The sequence below is a fragment of the Staurois parvus genome, unplaced genomic scaffold (genome assembly GCF_062004578.1).
Source record: "Staurois parvus isolate SC_StPar_1 unplaced genomic scaffold, SC_StPar_1.0 ptg000989l, whole genome shotgun sequence".
Lineage (NCBI taxonomy): Eukaryota > Metazoa > Chordata > Amphibia > Anura > Ranidae > Staurois > Staurois parvus.
This window is the reverse complement of record NW_028318785.1, coordinates 504,183-528,054: the sequence shown is the minus strand read 5'-3', so window position 1 is coordinate 528,054 and position 23,872 is coordinate 504,183. Positions and strand designations below refer to the sequence as shown.

At 41.3% G+C, this 23,872-nt stretch overlaps 1 protein-coding gene across 1 annotated transcript in view; it reads left to right on the top strand.

The window, feature by feature from the left end:
- The first annotated feature begins 286 nt into the window (after window positions 1–286).
- The window catches only part of CAPN1 (calpain 1), a 110,959-nt gene continuing 87,373 nt past the window's right edge, over window positions 287–23,872 (top strand). Inside the window, exons 1-2 of the mRNA XM_089657402.1 lie at window positions 287–433; window positions 7,167–7,451. Of these exons, the coding sequence (XP_089513528.1) occupies window positions 7,185–7,451 (267 nt within the window). The 5' untranslated portion in view covers window positions 287–433; window positions 7,167–7,184. The remainder of the gene's footprint in view (window positions 434–7,166; window positions 7,452–23,872) is intronic.

The following is a 23,872-nucleotide window of genomic DNA, read 5'->3' as shown; positions in this document are numbered from 1 at the left end:
GGGCCCTCCTTTTACCTCGTATACTCCTATGAGAGAGCCCTCGTATTCCTCCATATACACGGTGTGATATCTCCTCAGGCCGGATTTTGGCTCTGAGTCTCTCTGCAGGACGAGGCGTCTCCCTCCCTACACACCCTCCCTGACCCAGCATGACTGGCTGAACTCTTTCTAAAGAATGGCGGTCAGCATGTGATAGAACTCGGTGTATGCGGACACATACAGAGGGCCGGGTAGAAGATGGAAGATATACGGGAGATGTGACAGTGAGGAGGGGTGAAGCGCTCTTACAGGGAGGGGGCGGGCAGGGAGTGTCTGCTACAGAGACAACCCTAGGGAGTAACCGGCACAGGGCCAGAGCAGGGAGGAGACTGCAGACAAGTACAGGGGAAGAAGGAAGGAGAGCATACCGACAGCATACTGCTCTACTGCCCAGGTAGGCGCTATAAACCCTCTCAATTGTGATATGGGGGAATTATATGGACAGTGCTAGGACGGGGCAGAGCCGGGGAAAGTTCTGTTGATGTGAGAGGACCGTCTGCAGCTCCCGATTTCTATCTAGTTATGTATCTGTGTGTATCGTACGATCACAGCACAGGGATGCCCATTGTATGAGGATAGAGATCGTCTGTTCCTGGGAGGAGACTGTACACCACTCTATTGTATCTCTGTCTTCTACAACTCTGCTCCCTATGCTATCTATCTAGAAGTCATATACAGACACCATCTACAGCTAGAAAGGAGCCTTCCACATTCTATGCCCCCCTTATCATCTGTCATCTGTCCCCCTAGAAATGAGCATTCGTATGTCCTATATCTATAGTGAGCACGTCTTCTAGAAGGTACCCATCACACTGATGACATCACAGACTAGACAGACATAAAGGAAACCCTACTTGCCGCAATGAGTCCAAATCTAGCGATGAACCCGCTACAGTCTGTTTTTTCACCCTAAATAAAATGTTTGTAAACATCATTAGATTAAAGTACCTCTGCATAAACGGTGAGATGTCACAGCTATACTTTCCAAGGATCCTCTAATGTTCATGCTGTGGATTTGATATTTTGTTTTTCTATCTGATCATCAAGGTAGTAAAAGAGAAATAGCCCCCCCCCATTATTACCTACCTAGGTGGTTGAAGCATCAGTTCCCCACTGGCTCCTAGTGTGAGAGCTCAGTGATCACATGATCGTTGAGTTTTCACAGCCGCTCTGAGCAGAGAGCAGTGATTGTCAGTCACCATTCTCTGTTCTGCCACCCCCCAGTGCTTCCTGGAGCACCGGGCTGTGGAGGGGGAGGGAGCAGCTGGCTCAGGCTCTCAGCAGATCTGGCCTAGGTGCCACTCCTCACTCTGGGAAGGATCCTGACTTTAAAGTCAGGATCTTTCTCATGCCTGGACTGACTGAGTGATGTCAGCCCACTGTCAGTTGAAAAGAGATCACAGGAGTGCAGAACGAACTGCACTCCTATGATCCACAGGAGAAGTACAGCCAAAGAGCTTTGACTGTTTTTCTCCTTTAAAACTGCAAATGGTCGTCCTAGAAGTAATATTCCTAGCTTCATTGTTCTAGGATGTCTTGCTGTTTCTTGTAGTTTCATAGTGGTGTAAATAGCTAAATGTTGTCTAATGCATCGAAATCCACTTTTACACGGGAGATCCAATCAGGTCCGTATGTCAGTTTTTCAGACAGATCTGATTGGATGGTCCATTCTCCCCTATGGACAGGCGGGTGTAAACAGACTTGTGCCCATATACACCCGCCAACCTTCAGGTCTGATCCAGTCACCTTACTAAAACCAGAAGGGGATCCAACCCCCTCCATTTAGGCAGATCGGATTGGAGGGTAGTTGGGTGTAAAAGGACAGAGGAGTGCCTTTACACCCAGCCACTCATAGAGGAGAGCGGGCTCTGTCCATGTCCTCTCTGCAGAAACTGAGCAGATACAAACCTGACATCTGCCCACTCTACTTTGATCAGGACAGAGTCTGTCCCATCTGAAAGGGACCTTAAAGATATTGACATAGAATGGACAGGTTATAAAATGTCATCCGATGTGAGATGAAGCTGGGACTGTGTCTGTAGCTTTTCAGTTACCTGTATGGGAGAGATGGCCATATACTTCCAGATAAAGCAGTTCAAATTTGAGCCATGTGTGGTCGTGTTGTCCTCCTTTTACCCAACATCCTCCGATCCGAAAAACAATGGAGCTGGGCTAAAATTGTTGCTCAAACAGTGGCTGCATCCAGTCAGATGCAGCCACTGTTAACATATTGCCACTGGAGCCTGCTGTCAGAATACAGTAGCTGATAGAAGAAATTCTTCCACCTGTGCTGTTTAACCTGTGGGCTGAATGAGAGAAACTGGCCATACATGGATCGAAATTTGTCTGGTTCAGTGGGAACTGGCTGAATTTCGATCCTTGTATGGCCACTTCCATTTGTGAGAAGTCGATCTGTCTCTCAAACTGGACTGCTGGAAAATTTCAGTTTGATGAGCTCTGCAGCGTTGATCTGTGTGTTGTGATGGTGGGGAGGCTGGGGAGTCTCCCTGCTGTCAGAATACAATGACACAGCCGGGAGGATTTCCCCATCGATACCAAATATGTGGATTGGGGAATCAGTTCAGTTTTTTTGCTCCGTTGGCTGAGCTGAGTAAAAAAAACTGAACCCTGTATGGGCAGCCTTAGAATAGTGGGTTCAGTGAAGAGCCCGGCCAAAACACCCCATGAGCCATTTGGATCATCATGTGTCTAAAAATGTTTATTCCCTGCTTATGTAAATCAAAAACTTTAGTTTTCAATAGAATGTGGAAGGCTTAGCACCCCTGTCAGATTTTTTGTTGCTGTTTCTGTCCCTGCTTGAAAAACTCACCCTCTCTTTTTCTGATGAGCCTTTGATAACCATTTTTCGGGCACAGAAAGTGATGGGAATTCCAAAATTTTACAGGTGTCACAGGAACAGGAGGTAAGGGGAAAACTTCCAAGGCACAAACCTGTTCTGGTGAAAAACGAAGGATTTACAGTCAGGTCCATAAATATTGGGACATCGACACAATTCTAACATTTTTGGCTCTATACACCACCACAATAGATTTGAAATGAAATGAACAAGATGTGCTTTAACTGCAGACTGTCAGCTTTAATTTGAGGGTATTTACATCCAAATCAGGTGAACGGTGTAGGAATTACAACAGTTTGCATATGTGCCTCCCACTTGTTAAGGGACCAAAAGTAATGGGACAATTGTCTTCTCAGCTGTTCCATGGCCAGGTGTGTGTTATTCCCTCATTATCCCAATTACAATGAGCAGATAAAAGGTCTAGAGTTCATTTCAAGCGTACTATTTGCATTTGGAATCTGTTGCTATCAACTCTCAAGATGAGATCCAAAGAGCTGTCACTATCAGTGAAGCAAGCCATCATTAGGCTGAAAAAACAAAACAAACCCATCAGAGAAATAGCAAAAACATTAGGCGTGGCCAAAACAACTGTTTGGAACATCCTTAAAAAGAAGGAACGCACCGGTGAGCTCAGCAACACCAAAAGACCCGGAAGATCACGGAAAACGACTGTGGTGGATGACCGAAGAATTCTTTCCCTGGTGAAGAAAACACCCTTCAAAACAGTTGGCCAGATCAAGAACACTCTCCAGGAGGTAGGTGTATGTGTGTCAAAGTCAACAATCAAGAGAAGACTTTACCAGAGTGAATACAGAGGGTTCACCACAAGATGTAAACCATTTGTGAGCCTCAAAAACAGGAAGGCCAGATTAGAGTTTGCCAAATGACATCTAAAAAAGCCTTCACAGTTCTGGAACAACATCCTATGGACAGATGAGACCAAGATCAACTTGTACCAGAGTGATGGGAAGAGAAGAGTATGGAGAAGGAAAGGAACTGCTCATGATCCTAAGCATACCACCTCATCAGTGAAGCATGGTGGTGGTAGTGTCATGGCGTGGGCATATATGGCTGCCAATGGAACTGGTTCTCTTGTATTTATTGATGATGTGACTGCTGACAAAAGCAGCAGGATGAATTCTGAAGTGTTTTGGGCAATATTATCTGCTCATATTCAGCCAAATGCTTCACAACTCATTGGACGCCGCTTCACAGTGCAGATGGACAATGACCCAAAGCATACTGCAAAAGCAACCAAAGAGTTTTTTAAGGGAAAGAAGTGGAATGTTGTGCAATGGCCAAGTCAATCACCTGACCTGAGTCTGATTGAGCATGCATTTCACTTGCTGAAGACAAAACTGAAGGGAAAATGCCCCAAGAACAAGCAGGAACTGAAACAGTTGTAGTAGAGGCCTGGCAGAGCATCACCAGGGATGAAACCCAGCGTCTGGTGATGTCTATGCGTTCCAGACTTCAGGCTGTAATTGACTGCAAAGGATTTGCAACCAAGTATTAAAAAGTGAAAGTTTGATTTATAATTATTATTCTGTCCCATTACTTTTGGTCGCTTACCAAGTGGGAGGCACATATGCAAACTAATGTAATTCATACACCGTTCACATGATTTGGATGTAAATATCCTCTAATTAATTAAAGCTGACAGTCTGCAGTTAAAGCACATCTTGTTTGTTTCAAATCCATTGTGGCGGTGTATAGAGCCAAAAATGTTAGAATTGTGTCGATGTCCCAATATTTATGGACCTGACTGTAGTACACAATGCACATGCCTGTGTCTGGAATGACAGGTGTGTGCAAAGTCCTGTAGCAGTTCTGCCCATACAATGCAGTGACAGGCTGATGGCGGCCACAGCTATCCTTGACTGTTTGCAAAACCAGTAATTACCTGCAGTAGTCATACTGGTTCTGTTTGTATATACCTGCAATGATCGTGGCTGGAAACAGGCAGAGTGTATCCAACTATGTCCATCTGTCCATATGTGAAGATAATCTGTCTATGCGAACATTCATGAATAGCTGTGGCTGCTGTCAGCCTGTCATTGCTTTGTACGGGCTGAGCAGTCACCGTTATTCACCCACCTGTTATTAACCCAGTACTTATTCCATACCAGTGTTCCCCAAACTGTGGCCCGGGGGCCAGATGCAGCCCTTTGCTTGCCTTTATCCGGCCCTTGAGACGCTTTTCCTTCTATACCAATGAGTTGGCCCTATTTCTTTTACAGACACCATAGGTGTGGCATTATTCCGCCTACTCATACCAACAATGAGGCACTATTTCTTCCACTAAAACCAATGATGAAGCATTGTTTAATCCCACTGGCCACAGTATGGCCCTCCTAAAGCCCAGTAAAATGGCCCTTTGTTTAAAAAGTTTGGAGACCCCTGTTCTATACAAAACTAAATGGATTTTGGAGTCACATACACTATAAGCTTGACTCCTAACATGGGGACAAGCTTTGCTTTTTCTTTACAAATGTACTGCTGTGAAAAGGGATTTCCGCTCTCAATAAAGAGGACCCCAGTGTCAGAATTTGCCTTGTGCTCCCATGGAATAATACTTAGCTCTAAGCTGAATTATTTATTTTCATGTTGGGCATTATTGTGTGTAATTTTACTGTTTATCTTCTAATGTATCTAGGGCAGGGGTTTCCAAACTTTCTGCTTTTCAGACATTATGGGTGGCTGAACTATGGCCAGTGGGGGTAAGTAGGAGTAAATAGTGCCCTATGTTTGATATGAGGAGAGGAATAGTGCTCCATTTTTGGTGCCAGTGGTAGGAATTATGCCCCATTGTTGGTGTCAGTGGAAGGAATAGTGACTCGTATCAGTGGGATTACTAGTGCCTCAAGAGCCAGATATAGGCAAGCAAAGGGCCACGTCCAACCCCTGAGCCACAGTTTTCAGACCACTGATCTGGGCATGGTCTAGCTAGTAGAAGTTAGTCCCTTTCAACCTGACTTGTTCTGCAATGTTAGAGATGCTTTAGAGCTCATCCAAGCTATTTCTTCAGTTTTAATGAATGTCATGAAGATACCCCAGCCCCCATCCCTGAACAGGATCTTCATCACCATCTGTCTTCCACATATAATGCCATTTTACCATCTTTCCCGTGATTTGACAACAGTTCATACCTTTAACCATGTAAATCAAGGCATTTACACCTATGCAGTCTTCTTGACACCAGCTATGGGATTATGTAACCAGAACAGGGTGGTTCTACAACTTTCACATCTCCCATCCTGTTCTTAGGTAATCAGCATCTACACATTTCATGGTAATTGGTTTAAGGTGTGGATTTAAATGTTGGGCTATCTTCCTGACATTAGGATGTGGTTTAGATAAGCTATTAAATGTCTTTAAATCCCATCTGCTGTAAAAAATGCCTCCCTGGCAGTGGGGCTGCACCTGCATGGCAAGAGTTAACTGCATGTTTAATGTAGGGGAAGGAAATAGCACTTTTACTTACATGATCTTCCGCTCCCCTGTGCTCCGTTGGTGGGCTTTTCCTCTCTTCATGTTTACATGCAGTGCAGGGCTATGGACCCTGTACTGATCTTGATGATGTCAGAGGACCTTAGACCACAGGAGTGAAGGGGAGAAGATGCTACCTGGATTGCTATAGCAGTGCTCTGGTGCAGAGGATCAGGTAAATAAATGTAAAAACAAAAAGGAAAACAACATATGATAAAGTGTTTAGTAAGGATTTCAATTTATTTATTTTTGTTTTTTTTCTGAAATTGATAGGACTAACCAAAAAGCCCTCAGTTCACACTCCCTACCTCCCTAACCTGCTCTAAGCTAACCCCTCCACTATTGCCACCGAACCCATCCCTGTGCCCACTTGCCTGTTTTTGACAGCCACAGCCTCCCATGGACACCTCCTCGGCACTGCCCAGAAGGTGTTTACCTACTCCATAAAACATACTTCATAGTGCTGCCCATGTCTGCGCTGTAAATTCCCAAACACTTGAGTGGGCCATACCTGTACCATGGGAGAAAGCCCCCATTCAAATTCATTAGAATGATGGGAGATTATAACGTACTTTGCATGTATAGATAGCACCAGTAAGATTTCTGAATGTAGAATGTAAACACTGCAGGAGGCTGTGAATGGTTAGGCTCAGGGGATTTAAATTAGAGCACATTATGGTGGGAGCAAGGGACTTTATAATACTTGAATGTGTTCTTTAAGCAGCCTATTTGAATTTTGTATTTACAAGTTATGACACATGTTTTCCGGACATTAACTTAGGTCTTTGGGGAAGCCAAGATGACTGAGGAAGTGATTGTTCCTGTATACGCCACAGGGATCTCTGCCCAACTACAGAAAGAACGGGACCAGGAGCTGGGTATAGGAAAACACGAAAATGCTGTGAAGTTTCTGGGACAGGAATTTGAGCGGATTCAGCAAGAGTGCTTGGCAAATGGAACTCTGTTTAAAGATGACACTTTTCCTCCTAGTGCTTATTCATTGGGTTTTAAAGAACTTGGCCCAAATTCCTCCAAGACCTACGGAGTTAAATGGGTCCGGCCTTCGGTAAGAGTTGTTTTTTTTTGTTTTTTTTTTTAGTTGCCTCTCATTCCAGTTCAAGGATATACATACTGTATTGCAGTATAGAATCCAGAATGTGTGTATATGTATGTATGTGTGTGTGTATATATAAACACACACGCTCTGACATCCCTGCCCTTTTTAATCACTGATCTGCACTATGCAGATAGTCTGTGGAGATCCTAAATAGCTTACATATATATTTAAAATTATGGCTGAGAATGTCAACACTTAAGATATTTATCTTGGGCTGCTGGATATTTCTCCATTTTACACTGGGTCTTCAGGATTGGGGTCAGTTAGGGTTATTTGTGCTTCTCCTCGATTCAATACATTCCTTAAAAGGTAGCCCATCCCCTTTAAGACATCTGGCTGTTTATTTTGGATAACTGGATTAATGTTGATGACATAAAATGTCAGATTATGAACTTACTTCCTATAATCCCTGCTGAAGCAGACACAAGTTTTGAGAAATGCGATGAGAAACCCTTCCTTCACTAACATTCTATTGAAGAATATAATATATGAATGGAACAAGATATTCTGCAAGTGAACTGTATGATCCATTTTGGGAGAGCAGTAAGGGTAAGGCCAAATTGCCCCATGTGCAATTACATGCAGGGACTCCTGATGATTAGCTGCGGTAGACAGTCCTATTGAAAGCAGTGGAATGCTATCCAGGATTCAAACATTCCAGTTGAATCCAGGTAGAAACCTGTTGGTATCTTAGGTGAAAAACATTTGTAAAGAGATCCCCTGGTGTTGCTGTACAAAAACAGATAAATGTTGATCAGTAATTTGTCCCGCTTATAATGACACTACTATTACGATTCTGGTGCAGTGCTTTGCAAAGTTATTCACAAGTGTGATCAAGAACTTTTATTTTGCACATTTTTTTCAATGCACGTTAAATAAAACCGACAAATAAGAAAAAAGGTTAAATATAAATGGATAAAAACTAGAAATACTGTTAAAAAACCCACAAAAAATAGCTAAGGGTGGTGTAATGTTATTTAAGCCTGGGTTAAGACTAGAAAAGCTCATAGTCACATAGTTAGTCTGGTTGGGAAATATACACTGCTCAATAAAATTAAAGGAACACTTTGAAAACACATCAGATCTCAATGGGGAAAAATATCATGCTGAATATCTATACTGATATGGACTGGGTAATGTGTTAGGAAAAAAATAAATAAAGTGCAGGGCTAAAAGAATAATAAAATAATAATAAATATATATAATAAATAAATATATCCAAAAGGTGAATAGTTCATGTAGTATGTAATTGTGATGATGCACTTCTACAGCAGATTTCAAAAACAGGCTTGTGACAGGAACCGATAATAGAATTGCGCACTCACCGGACGCGCATGGATAATGCGCATATAATCAATAACCACAAGGATCTCTTAGGTAGGCGGAATGAATGGGTGAGCTTCCATCTATGGGTTGGTCATCAAGTCTTGGGAAATTGTGGAAAATCTGCTGGGTCCAGAGGTCCCCTTAAGGATGGATGGGTGCTCAGCCTGGATACAGGGCTCCCTCCCTCTCGTTGTTGGATCAAAATAGGGGTATCTTGCAAGTTAATTAGCTCCAAATGGGAGCCAAAAAACAGGTGCCCATAGTGTAGTATGATCAAGTATGTTTATTCAGGTAAATGCACATAAAAACAGGGTAGTAAATCTCCAATAACTGTAATGATAAATGCAGAGTTATGCAGCAGTACTGACCCTAGTAAAGATGGCCGCCGGGCTTCCTCGTGGCTTCGGCGGCAGTGACGCCACGCTCTGTTAGCTCCTCCTTTGGCCTTATACATTTTGGGGTTTTGTTCTACTTTTGTTTTGAAACCTGAAAGCTGCATGTTAATCACGCTGGAACTGGATTGCATGGTAGTTTTGCACCATGCGATCTTGTGCAGGCAAGCGCACTGCATTTGTGACCTGCTTTTGGGGTGTCGTTACCTTTGAATTGATACCTGCAGCAGTGTGGTTGCAATGCATTGTGGGAAACGAGCTGGGATTTCAGCATTTTCTGCACCACATACAGTTGTGTTCAAAATAATAGCAGTCAGACATCACTAACCTGATCAATCACTGTTTTTGGTAGAAATGATATTTCTACATGGCAAATAATTTACTAGCAGGTGTAGTAGAGTAATAGAAATCCAACAGACCCAACAGTCATGACATGCATGCTGCTGATTCTGTGTAATTGAATCACTAATTGAAAGGGGCATGTTCAAAAAGAATAGCAGTGTGGAGTTCTATTAGTGAGGTCATTCTTTCTTTGAAAAACAGGTGGCAATTATTGCCCTTATTTAAGGAAGGAAGGCAGCAAATGTTGTACATGCTGGTTACAGTGCATTTCTCTCTGAAATTCTGAAGAAAATGGGTCGTTCCAGACATTGTTCAGAAGAACAGCGTACCTTGATTAAAAAGTTGATTGGAGAGGGGAAAACATATAAAGAAGTGCAGAAAATGATAGGCTGCTCAGCTAAAATGATTGCAAATGATTTAAAATGGCAACCAAAACCTGAAAGACGTGTGGAAGAAAGCGAAAAACTACCATTCGAATGGATAGAAGAATAGCCAAAATGGCAAGGACTCAGCCAACAATCAGCTCCAGGAAGATCAAAGAAGGTCTAAAGTTACCTGTGAGTACTGTTACAATTAGAAGACGCCTATGTGAAGGCAAGCTATCTGCAAGAAGCCCCCGCAAAGTCCCACTGTTGAAAAAAAGACATGTGCTGAAGAGGTTACAATTTGCCAAAGAGCACATTGACTGGCCTAAAGAGAAATGGCGCAACATTTTGTGGACTGATGAAAGTAAGATTGTTCTTTTTGGGTCTAGTGGCCGGAGACAGTTTGTCAGACGACCCCCAAACACTGAATTCAAGCCACAGTACACTGTGAAGACAGTGAAGCATGGTTGCGCAAGCATCATGATATGGGGATGTTTCTCATACTACGGTGTTGGGCCTATTTATCGCATACCAGGGATCATGGATCAGTTTTGAATACATCAGAATACTTGAAGAGGTCATGCTGCCTTATGCTGAAGAGGTAATGCCCTTGAAATGGGTGTTCCAACAAGACAACGACCCCAAACACACCAGTAAACATGCAACATCTTGGTTCCAGACCAACAAGATGACGTTATGGAGTGGTCAGCCCAATCCCCGGATCTTAATCCGATAGAAAACTTGTGGGGTGACATCAAAAATGCAGTTTCTGAGGCAAAACCAAGAAATAGAGAAGACCTGTGGAATGTAGTCCAATCATCCTGGGCTGGAATACCTGTTCACAGGTGCCAGAAGTTGGTTGACTCCATGAACACAGATGTACAGCAGTTCTCAGAAACAGTGCTTATACAACGAAATATTCATTAAGTGATTCCAAGGAAAGCAAAATCTTCAAACATTTTTCAGTTTATATAGTGAATGTTTGAGTTGTTTGTAAAGAAGAATACAAACACTGCTATTTTTTTGAACAGTCTAATATTCACTTTTCTTCAATTTTTTTAGAGAAACAACACAAATTTGATATATTTTTCTTCATGTTTTGATTTAGAATAGAATGTGTAGTGTTCCCAATGCATTTGTGTGTATGGAAATAAGCTATTAGAAGGAATTTGAGCTTTATTCACTTTTTTTCAACACACTGCAATTATTTTGAACACAACTGTATGTGTGAAACTGAACTAAGGCTTAATAAGGTGTTAATAAGAACAAGAAGTTGCCTGTCCCTTTAGTACATAGGGACAAGCTATGTGACATAGACAATAAGTGGATTGATCAGCCATGACACTACAAACTGCAGCCGCAATATGTAAGCCCATCATTACAATAGGGTAAGGCAAACAAATAACATGGGAACGTAACTACAGTAATACCTAGCTAAAACAACAAAAACATTTGTAAGTGTAAAATGCTTTTTGAATATACAATTGAAAGTGTTTTGTTATGTGTTTGAAAAGAAAAGCAAAAAAAAAAAAACGTGTTTTTTGCCAGATTTCTTATGAGCTGAAACTCCCTGTGCTTTCTACCTCTGCTGCCCTATTTTCAATTATATTTTCTTAACTATCTCCAAGGACTACAGAACCATTCCTCTCCATTATATGGAGAATGCAAGAGGGGTGGATTTCCATATTTCTATCTTGTTTCTGTTGTCCTGATGCAGAGGGGAACGTGAGTGTTGTCATCCTAGGACTGGAAGTGTGTTACTGGCAGAATCACCAGGAGGAAATATAGGAAAGAAAGCTTGAAAAAATAAAACTTATGCATCGATCGTATCAAAAGACTTATAAGCAGCAGTAGTAAACAATACTTCAGGTGTCTTTGTAAAGCCAGGGGTCACTCCTGCTCTGGCCCTGTTAGAGTCTGCGTTAAGTGCTGTATGTCAGACTTAGCAATTCATATGATGTCCAGTGTGAATTAGATAGAAATCCTCCCAAGAAACCCTTCATCTCTACCATGTGATTTGTTACGTGACCACAAGATACACAGCTGAAAGGAAGTACTGGAAGACCTGTGCACCATACTGGTTGGGAGGGTGATGGTGGCTACCTTCTATACTGCAATTATTGTAATGTCAGGGTCCTGCATATTGGTGAACTACAGTCACTGAACCATAGTGTTTTTGTGATATTGCACTACAATATGAGGTTTTGTAGGCCCAAGACCTCCTGCATTAGTCATGTTCCCCAAATGCCTGGTCCTACAGATGCCATTTGTCTGTTCCACAAACTAATTTATAAGGACAATATAGTTTCCAGTCCAAACCACTTAGCAGAATGGTTATTGCAGCAGCTTCTGTAGAAAAGCAAATTGAAATGTTGCCCGGGCTTCCTTATCTACAAGCTGCTGCGTTTCCAGAGCAGCTGCATTTTCGTAGCCTTGCCAGCTCTGTTATTAAGCAAAATATGAAACCATTTTGTAACATGAAATGTTTTTTCATTTTATTTTTATCATCAATTTGGTAATCAAAGGAAAGTAATTTGATGTGTCTTTCTTGCAGGAGAATACATTGTTGACCTTTTTGTTACTCCTAAACCCAATCTTTTTACAGTACCCCACAAAGTTTTAGACGTCCTTTTTAGATTTCCTTTTTTACGTGTTGTTCTGGGAACAACTCTAAATTGTTGGATTTCCCTTCACTTTTCTTGGTGACAATAGTACCAAGTAAAAATAGTGAATATTTACAATAGGGACACAGTAATCAAAACCTGACATAGAATCTATCCGTTTGCCACTCTATCCAAAAAAAAGGTTGTGCCTAAAGTCAAGCTACATATAACTCAGATCAATTTGTTATTACAGGGAAAGGGTTTTGGCTGTGCACAGTAGACTTCCTGCTGAGAGGCAGTAGATGCAGTCAGGCAATATTATTTTGGAATTTCTGCTCAGTTACCTCTTTTTTATTTTGTTTCCCATTTTGAAAGAACATTTTTTCAGGTTGTTTAAAATGTAATATATATATAAATAATGAACTGGCACAGTTGAGTCCAGCAGAGGCAAGTGGACAAAGAAGCACAATTACAATAAGGTAATATTTCCTGAGAGCTGCTTCCTGCTTTTTTTATAAGTATTGATAATATCATAACACCTCAACTGGATTGTTCGTGCATTTCAAGAACAAAAACTGGACTGGAGGGATAAGGGGCTGCAGAATTTCATAAAACATTGTTTCCTGTAAAGCTAAGGATAGCCTGGACAAGTTATTGGGGGAATACTTTGCTATCTCACAAAATGCATTTTTTAAAGGCAATGAGCTACCTAAGCAACCTGTGACTTCAAGGTGCCATGAATTCAAATTTTATGTACAGTGCCTTGAAAAAGTATCCATACCCTTTGAAATTTTCCACATTTTGTCATGTTACAATCAAAAACGTCAATTTATTTTATTGGGATTTTATGTGATAGACCAATACAAAGTGGCACATAATTGTGAAGTGAAAGGAAAATAAATGGTTTTCAAAATTTTTTACAATTATCCGAAAAGTGTGGCGTGCATTTGTATTCAGCCCCCTGAGTCAATACTTTGTAGAACCACCTTTCGCTGTAACTACAGTTGCAAGTCTTTTTCGGTATGTCTCTACCAGCTTTGCACATTTAGAAAGTGAAATTTTTGCCCATTCTTCTTTGCAGAATAGCTCAAGCTCTGTCAGATTGGATGGAGAGCATCTGTGAACAGCAATTTTCAAGTCTTGCCACAGATTCTCAATTGGATTTACAGTATGTCTGGACTTTGACTGGTCCATTCTAACACATGAATATGCTTTGATCTAAACCATTCCATTGTACCTCTGGCTTTATGTTTAGGGTTGTCCTGCTGGAAGGTGAACCTCCACCCCAGTCTCAAGTCTTTTGCAGACTCAAATAGGTTTACTTCTAAGATTGCCCTGTATTTGACTCCATCCATCTTCCCATCAACTCTGACCAGCTTCCCTGTCCCCCACAATATGCCCTTCCTTTCCGATCCACTACTAAGCTACCCAACATACCTGAGTACGTTTTGACTTACAAATCGAAACATACAGAGAACTTTGCATGCTCTCCCACGTGACCACCCTCAGGCCTGGTGAATGGCTGCCCAGGCACCAAGTGATCTCTTCATTACAAAAGCTTCACTGTGGTCTTTTAGTGCTTTTTTACAATAGCCATACAATGCAACAATGGCCCAAGAATGACATCTTCATCATTATATTACCGGTAAAACCTATATAAGAAGAGTCTTCATACTACCATCTGCAGTGAAAACCCTTAAGTACTGTATATCCAGTGAAGTGACCAACCTCAGATGTTACATAGAGATGAAACAAATCATCCTACATAAATTGTACCTGTTTATCTGCTGTATGCTCTTCTCAACAGCTTTCTAAAACACACATTTTACAGAGCATCTCTTAGCTCTGAAAAGCAGGGAGTTGAGATCTGAAGTTTCGCACTGCATAGCTCAGTGAGGACAGCCCTGGGCTCTGATTTGGGGGAAAGGAAATACACCCCTGCTCATAGTACACAGGAAAATGCACAGCTATGGCTGTTGATCACAGGCTGTGTGCTGTAGCTCTCCTCCCTCCTTCACCAATAATCTGTTGGAGTTTGGAAAAACTGTCAGAAATGACTTTTGCAGATAACAGAGGTGCAAGGCAGCAGAGCGAAATCGCCTTCGGTGCTCTGGATAGAGACAAGTACACAGTATAGAACATGGGTCTCCAAACTGTGGCCTGAGGGTCTGATATGGCCTTTTGCTGCCCTTTATCTGGCCCTTGGGGCACTATTCCTCCCACTGAGACCAACCACGGGGCAGCACTTCTTCCATTGAAACCAATCATGGTGTACTATTGTTCCCACTAGAACCAATGATGGTGTACTATTCTTCCCACTAATACCAATGATGGGACACTACTCCTCCTACTGACCATCAACCCTGAGGCCATGTTTATTCTCACTGATGTTGGGGCCAGGACATTTTCTATCCTCACTGGCCCTCCTAAAGTCTAAAGGACCGTATACTAGCCCTTAGTTTGAAAAGTTTGGAGACCCCTGGTATAGAAGGATGCGCTCAAGTATTTTTTATTTTTTGTAATATTTTATACCCAGTGTAGATGAGGCTATTTAGGCTCAGCGGGCAATTCAAACTATTTGCTAATAATAGAAGAGCGATGATTTATGGTTTACACTGATAGGCAATGATGGTTAACAATGCACAAAGAGTAGCCATGTTGGTTCAGCAGCTACATTCTCCATTCGTTTTTTAAGTTTATTTTTAGAAGATGTAAAGTTTTGGCTATATCACATACTACCTTTTTAAAAAGTTGCCTCCACATTGCCTTTCATTGCCCTTCAAATATAAATTGCAGTTTCAAATTTTTTTTTCCCCTTTTTGTTTTCCTATTAAGCCATGTGTGCTGTGCAGTACTTAACTCTGTAAAGCAGTAAGGTCATCCATCAATGTTCTCTGCTCTAGGCATTGCTGGCGGGAAAAAAGTTCCCTCCCACCAGCTACACATTACACAGAGGGGAGAAAGTCTGTGGTCTTGTGACCACATAGACAAAGGGTATTTAGAATTTGCTTTTATACTATAAATATATGAAGCGCATTGAGGAGGCAGCATTTAAAAGGCCCCACCCCCTCCCTCTTTTGATTGAGCCAATGGCTCCCTCTGCTGCCTCAGCCAATCAGTGTCCTGATGAACAGTGTAGCCCCGTCAGTGCCACCTATCCGTGCTACATCAATGCCACCTATCAGTGCCACATCAATACCACCTATCAGTGCCTACCAGTGAACATCAATGCCACCTATCAGTGCCAGTCAGTGCCACCTATCAGTGCCATAAATGAGTTCTGCCTTTCAGTGCCCATCGATAATGTCTGTCAATGCCCATTAGTGCTACCTATCAGTGCCCACCACTGCAGCCTCATTAGCACACATCAGTGAAAAAATCGCTTATTTACAAAATGTTATAACAGAAACTAAGAAAAAACTTTTTTTTTCAAAATTATCAGTTGTGTTTTGGTTTATTTAGCAAAAAATTTAAAACCCAGAGGTGATTAAATACCACCAAAAGAAAGCTCAATCTGTCTAAAAAAATGATAAAAATTTAATGAGTACAGTGTTGCATGATTGCGCAATTGTCATTTAAAATGTGACACCGCTGAAAGCTGAAAATTGACCTGGGCAAGAAGGGGGTGAAAGTGCCCGGTAGACAAGTGGTTAATCAGTGATATCAACCACCCTTGCAATTTTATATACAACCTCATATTTTTGGGTAACTATCCTCAAAATCCTTGCACCAACATAGGTAGTATATACACTACTTGAAGTGGACCTGTCCTATTTCAGGTTAACCATGTGATTAAAAAAACACATATTGGAGGTTAAAGTGTTGCTAAATCCACAACAGTAAAATCAGTCTGTATATGCAGTAAAGCATGCTTGTTATACTCACGGTGGAACCTAAGGGGTTAATCCTCTGCACTGTGTAAATAGGATGTTTTGATCATGTCTTCTCTGATCCTCCCCTACTTTTACTGTCCCCCATCCATCTGCTGATAGAACAGAGCCTTGGGGGCAAGCTGCACATGATCAGTTTGTTGTGTATTTGTAGAGAGGTTTTTTTTTTATTTTTTTTCTTGGGAGAGTACACATAATCTGCACAGGACCAATCAGCACTGTTCAGACAGAGGATCAGGGGTTATGCAGCCTTATCAGGGGAGAATGAAAACTCCTCCTACAAGCTTTAACCAGTTTACTGCTGGACACTGAAAGAAGTCACAGGACTTATCTAACTGCTGATGAGAAAAGGTATTTAGCAGTTTATATTTGCTAAAATAATTACATTTCCATGTTCTGTGTACTGTGGGAGACAGGATATAGTGAATGCAGGGTCCTGGGTTTAGTAACACTTTAAGTTCAGTTATACATGCATGTGCAGATAATCAGGAGAATATAGGTGGCTAAAATTATGTGCAAATATGAACTCTGCCATGCCACTTTCAGAACCCCTCTACTAGTTACTGATGCCACCTGTCTGATTAAATACATCCCCTACTTTGCCTAGTTAATCATGTACTGTTTTTTGAAAGTCCTAATGCAATTTGGAATTTTGTTTGGTTCACTCAAACCAGCAAGTTCTTGAAGGCTTGTCATAACAAACCCAAGGCTGATGCATTCTATGTAGGATTTAAATCATGTGGTGAGAAAAGCTGAACCATGGTTCTAAATAATGCAGTTGTTGGGTTATTGTTCAAAGCAGAATACAGAAGCTCATGACTGCATTGTGGTCTGTTTATTCAGTCTGATTCCTGACCAACAAAGTCAGCATTTATGAAATTGAGGCCCTTCACCACACTCTGAGGGTGGCCATAGGTGGTCCGATATCTTCCCAAGAACATTGAGTGGGGCATTATCTGCCAACCTTTGTATAGTACAGTTGCAAGAAAAAGTATGTGAACCCCTTGGGATTACGTGGGGTTTTGCATGAATTGGGCATAAAATGTGCTCTGAACATCATTTAAGTCACAACAATAGAAGAACACAGTCTGCTGAACATAATACTACACAAACATTAGATGTTGCCATGGTTTAATTGCACATCACATGTTAACATTCACAGTGCAGGGAGGAAAAAGTATGTGAGGCCCTAGCTTAATGACTTCTCCCAGAGCTAATTGGAGCCAGGAGTGAGCCAACCTTGACTCCAATCAGTGTGATGATATTGGATGTGTTGCTGACAGCTGTCCTGCCCTTAAACACACACCTGTTTTGGGTTTACTGGTTTCAAGAAGCACTGTCTGATGTGAACCATGCCTCGCAGAAAAGAGCTCTCAGAAGACCTACGATCAAGAATTGTTGACTTGCATGAAGCTGGAAAGGGTTACAAAAGTATCTTTAAAAGCCTTGATGTTCATGTGTCCACGGTAAGACAGACTGTCTACAAATGGAGAAAGTTTAGCACGGTTGCTACTCTCCCTAGGCGTGGTCGTCCTGTAAAAATGACTGCAAGAGCACAGCGCAGAATGCTGCATGAGGTAAAGAAGAATCCCAGAGTGTCAGCTAAAGGCCTACAGAAATCTCTGGCACATGCTAACATTTTTGTTGACACATCTACAAAAAGGAAAACATTAAAAAGAATGGAGTACATGGGAGGACACCACGGAGGAAGCCATTGCTGTCCAAAAATAATATTGCCGCACGTTTGAAGTTTGCAAAAGAGCACCTGGATGTTCCACAGCACTACTGGCAAAATATACTGTGGACAGATGAAACCAAGATTGAGTTGTTTGGGAAGAACACACAACACTATGTGTGGAGAAAAAAAGGCACAGCACACCAACATCAAAACCTCATCCCCACTGTAAAACGTGGCGGAGGGAGCATCATGGTTTGGGGCTGCTTTGCTGCCTCAGGGCCTGGATGGGTTGTTGTCATTGATGGGAAAATGAATTCCAGAGTTTATCAAGACATTTTGCAGGAAAACGTACGACCATCTGTCCGCCAACTGAAGCTCCGCAGAGGATGGGTGATGCAACAGGACAATGACCCAAAGCATACAAGTAATTCAACAAAACAATGGCTGCAACAGCACAGAATACACCACCTGGAGTGGCCCAGTCAGTCCTGACCTCAACCCGATTGAAATGCTGTGGCATGACCTTAAGAGAGCGATTCACACCAGACATCCCAAGAATATTGCTACACTGAAACAGTTTTGTGAAGAGGAGTGGTCCAAAATGACTCCAGATCGTTATGCAGGTCTGATCTGCAACTACAGGAAACGTTTGGTTGAGGTTATTGCTGCCAAAGGAGGATCAACCAGTTATTAAGTCCAAACGTTCACATACTTTTTCCTCCCTGCACTGTGAATGTTTACATGTTATGTGCAATTAAACCATGGCAACATCTAATGTTTATGTAGTATTATGTTCAGCAGACACTGTTCTTCTATTGTTGTGACTTAGATGACGTTCAGAGCACATTTTATGCCCAATTCATGCAAAACGCCACGTAATCCCAAGGGGTTCACATACTTTTTCTTGCAACTGTATATAGAATGGCACAGATGTGTTGCAGTCTTTACCTAATGGAGACAGCAGCCACTTGTTACATTTTTGATCCTTCACGTGTCTATATAAAAGAACAAAGAATTGGCACCAACCTGCAGTACATACTAAGACACAGCTATTGACGATTACAGATATATTTTTAGGAGATTAACCAGAGTGGGCTGTCACTAGAACCCTTCAATTCCCCTATTTCCTCCTATAGCTCATTTTATTGAAAGGGTTTGGTGTCAAACTGTTGCTGTAAGTAACAGTGGATTAGAAAAACAAGTACATATAAAATTTCACCTTTGAGCCATTTAGAACATACCAAAATGACAGAAAAAATTCTGAAGCTTTAACCACCAAATTTTTGACAGTAAAACCCAATGAACTGAGATGGTCTATCTGAGCAAGACAGAGCAAGCAGGAGGAAGAAAAACAGGATCTGTCACATTCTGCCTATTTAATAGCCCCATGAGCCATGTCTGTATCTATGAACAGATCTTGTTCCAACTAGTATAGTGATGGCACATCTATGTAAATATTACAACAATGCTGCTAGTTTGGCTAATATGTACCAGATTTGTTTTACCTATTTGTCATAGTTTGATCAAGGTTATGGCATAATGAAACATTAGGGTTGGCTTACTAAAGGCAAATAGACTGCAGTTTGCAAGTGAAGTTGCTCCAGAGCTTAGTAAATGAGAAGCTTCACTTAGTAAAGAATACCCAATCTAATGCAAGGAGATTAAAAAAACATTTTTGCTTGCACATGATTGGATGATGGAAGTTAGCAGAGCTTCCCTTCATTTACTAAGCTGTGGGGCAACTGCACTTGCAAAGTGCACAGTCTATTTGCTTTTAGTAAATCAGCCCCATTGCCTGTCTGTGGATCAACCGTACAAGTATATAGACCTTTCTTGTGGTATAGTGCAGTGGTCTCCAAACTGCGGCCCGGGGGCCGGATGTGAACCTTTGCCCGCCTTTATCTGGACCTTGGGGCATTACTCCACCAATGATGGAGCACCAGTTGCCCTACTAACACCATCAATGGGGCAGTATTCATCTTATTGATTTCAACAATGGGGAGCTTTTCTACCCATTAAAACCAATGATGGCACTGATACAGGAGCATTTTCTATTCCCACTGGCCACAGTCCGGCCTCCCTAAAGCCTGAAGCACAGTAAACTGGCCCTTTGCTTAGAAAGTTTGGAGACCCCTGGTATAGTGGATCAGACTGTGAAATGCAGAAAAATATATCTAAATTCCTGTCCATTAAGCTTAAACTAGAACATGTGTTACATTATGACTATACATTGCTATAATGGTGATTTGTGCTAGCGGTAAGGCATTGAAACAAATTATGAATTGTGGACATCAGTAGTTTGTGACTGCCATCCTCAGGAAGTTTTAAATTTGATTGTTGCAACATGCTTTTAATTGATTTTGTTTAGATCCACATACTGCATTTTGGATTGTATATATTGCTTGCTTTCTCTTGGAGTAGTTTGCACCTCAAAAAATTACTAGTCAGGGTTAAGGATGCCAAATCAAGAGTACATGCCTCTCCTCAAGCTCTTAAGCTAGTAGTCACTAAAGGTGTTTTGTTTTGTGTGTGTGTATTTTGATATAACAAGGCTCTTGCTTGCTAGAGTTCTTCAAACCAGGTGCAGTTTCAATGAACTAGACATTTCAGTAATACAGCTTAATAACATTTGTAGTTATGATGGGACTTTAGGCTTTGAGTTCTTGGTTTAAAATCCATGCCCCCATCCATTAATTTCTTTTTCCTTTCAGTACCCTACCTTCCTCCCTCTCCTGTAATATACAGTACATCCATGGAGCCTGTAGTCCTTTAACTTTTGGCACCCAAAGCAGTACACCTAGGTTTGCCTTCTTCACCCAAAACACTTTCTGGTTTTACTTGTCCTAACTTGGCTTGCAGTGTTGTGGTAATGTGTAAATAAGCTTATATGAGCTGTTTTTCTTTTTTTTTTTTGTTAAGATGGAAAATCTAAATTTGGCACCTAAAAGAACAGATCTATTTCAGCCTTGCCTTTGCCTTCTTCATCTACCACCTTTTATTTTCTTATTGTCTCATATTTTACAGAAACCACCACCACATATCAGCTGTTGACCTTCTTAATTTACCAGTACAAAAGCAGATATACAGTTATTGAGCACCACCATGTTGCCTCATGCACAGCATAGAGAAAGTGAATCCAGGCTATCAATCATGGCCTACAAGTCAGACACCTATGACTTTCTTGTGACAGTCACAGCTAGTAATTGATATAACTTGAACCTAGTTATTAAGGTCAAGATAAAAGCTTAGTCAGCACCTTTATACATAACCTACAATTTTGCATATTACAGTGCTGTATAGCCTGTTGTGTTGCATGGTTTACATAAAGGAGAGCATTTGGAAAGGGCGAGGATGCAGATTTGGGGGCACCACTGTTGTTTTCAAAAAGTGACATAATGTATGCACTTATATTATGCAAATCAAAATTTTAGTAGATGAAAATCATTGAGTAGAACTGTAAATCTGGAAGCAGAGTTGACATATGTAGTAAGCAAATATGGCTGCCCCCATGTACAGTGAAGGAAAGAAGTATTTGATCCCCTGCTGATTTTGAATGCTTGCCAACTTACAAAGAAGGGATCAGTCTAAAAACTGAATGGTAGGTGTGTTGTAACACTGAGAGACAGAATAGCAACAAAAAATGCAAAATAAATGCATGTCTAACAAATTATGCACTGATTTGCATGTTAGTGAGGGAAATAAGTATTTGATCCCCTTCACAAAACATGACTTAGTACTTGGTGGCAAATCCCTTGTTGGCAATCACAAAGGTCAGATGTTTCCTGTAGTTGGCCACCAGGTTTACACACATCTCAGGAGGGATTTTGGTCCACTCCTCTTGGCAGATCCTCTCCAAGTCATTAAGGTTTGGTGGCTGACGTTTGGCAACTCGAACTTTCAGCTCCCTCCACAGATTTTCAATCGGATTAAGGTCTGGAGACTGGCTAAGCCACTCCAGGACCTTAATGTGCTTCTTCTTGAGCCACTCCTTTGTTGCCTTGGCCGTGTGTTTTGGGTCATTGTTATGCTGGAACATCCATCCTCGACCCATTTTCAATGCCCTGGCTGAGGGAAGAAGGTTCTCACCCAAGATTTGACGGTACATTGTCGCGTCCATCGTCCCTTTGATGTGGTGCAGTTGTCCTGTCCCCTTAGCAGAAAAACACCCCCAAAGCAGAATGTTTCCACCACCATGTTTGACAGTTGGGATGGTGTTCTTGGGGTCATCGGCAGTATTCCTCCTCCAAACATGACAAGTTGAGTTGATGCCAAAGAGCACAATTTTGGTCTCATCTGACCACAACACTTTCAACCAGTCCTCCTCTGCATCATTCAAAGGTTCAGTGGCAAACTTCAGATGGGCCTGTAAATGTGCTTTTTTGAGCAGAGGGACCTTGCGGGCACTGCAGGATTTCAATCCTTGTCGGCGTAGTGTGTTACCAATTGTTTTCTTGGTGACTGTGATCCCAGCTACCTGGAGATCATTGACAAGATCCTCACATGTAGTTCTGGGATGATTCCTCACTGTTCTCATGATCATTGACACTCCACGAGGTGAGATCGTGCATGGTGCACCAGATCTAGGGAGACTGACAGTTGTTTTGTGTTTCTTCGATTTGCGAATGATTGAACCAACTGTTGTCACCTTCTCACCAAGCTGATTGATGATAGTTTGGTAGCCCAGTCCAGCCTTGTGTAGGTCTACAATCTTGTTCCTGACATCCTTGGACAGCTCTTTGGTCTTCGCCGTGGTGGAGAATTTGGAATCTGATTGTTTGATTGCTCCTGTGGACAGGTGTCTTTTTTTTTTACAGGTAACAAAATGAGATTAACAGCACTCCCTTTAAGAGACTGCTTCTAATCTCAGCTTGTTACCTGTATGAAAGACACCTGGTAGCCAGAAATCCTGCTGAACAATAGGGGATCAAATACTTATTTCCCTCATGAACATGCAAATCAGAGCATAATTTGTTAGACATGCATTTCTTTTGAATTTTTCATTGCTATTCTGTCTCTCAGTGTTACAATACACCAACCATTTGATTTTTAGACTGATCATTTCTTTGTGAGTGGGCAAACATTAAAAATCAGCATTGGATGAAATACTTATTTCCTTCACTGTACATACAGTATACAATTACAAATGATACACAGACACATGGCTTTTAAAACATTATAAGTATTAAACCCAAAAAACAAAAATTGCAGCTTACCAATTCTATATTGTACAGAATACAAAATTACATACATCTGTGAAAAAAAGAATCCTCTCCAAATTTGCCACCCTAACCTTGGGCCTGTATATTGTTTTCACAGATACGGCCATATGGCATTCCCCTTTTATCTGTACATTCTTTATAACAAATTTTGTGTCTCTTTTCTGTTAACACTTCATGGGGAAACACACTTTACAACATTTTTCATATCAACAGTTCTCTAGAATGTCAGGTATACAACGAGTAATAGTAAAAAAATATGTTGTCAATCTAAAATGTCAAACAAGAATTTTAAAATTATTTCCGTGAATATAAAATGCAAGACTGGAAAATCACTGTTAAACTGAAGTCTAAAATATATAAAATACGTATTGATATAGCACTGCATAAACCCTTATTATTGAAACCACACACTGTATACCTTCAGGGTTAGGAGCTGCATGCTGATGGCTCAACTTGTATAAAGCAGTGTGCTGGGTTAGGAGCCTTCAGGGGGTGAATTCACACATTTGTTGGACCGGTTATGACTGGTTTAACATGTCTACCCTCCCATACCAT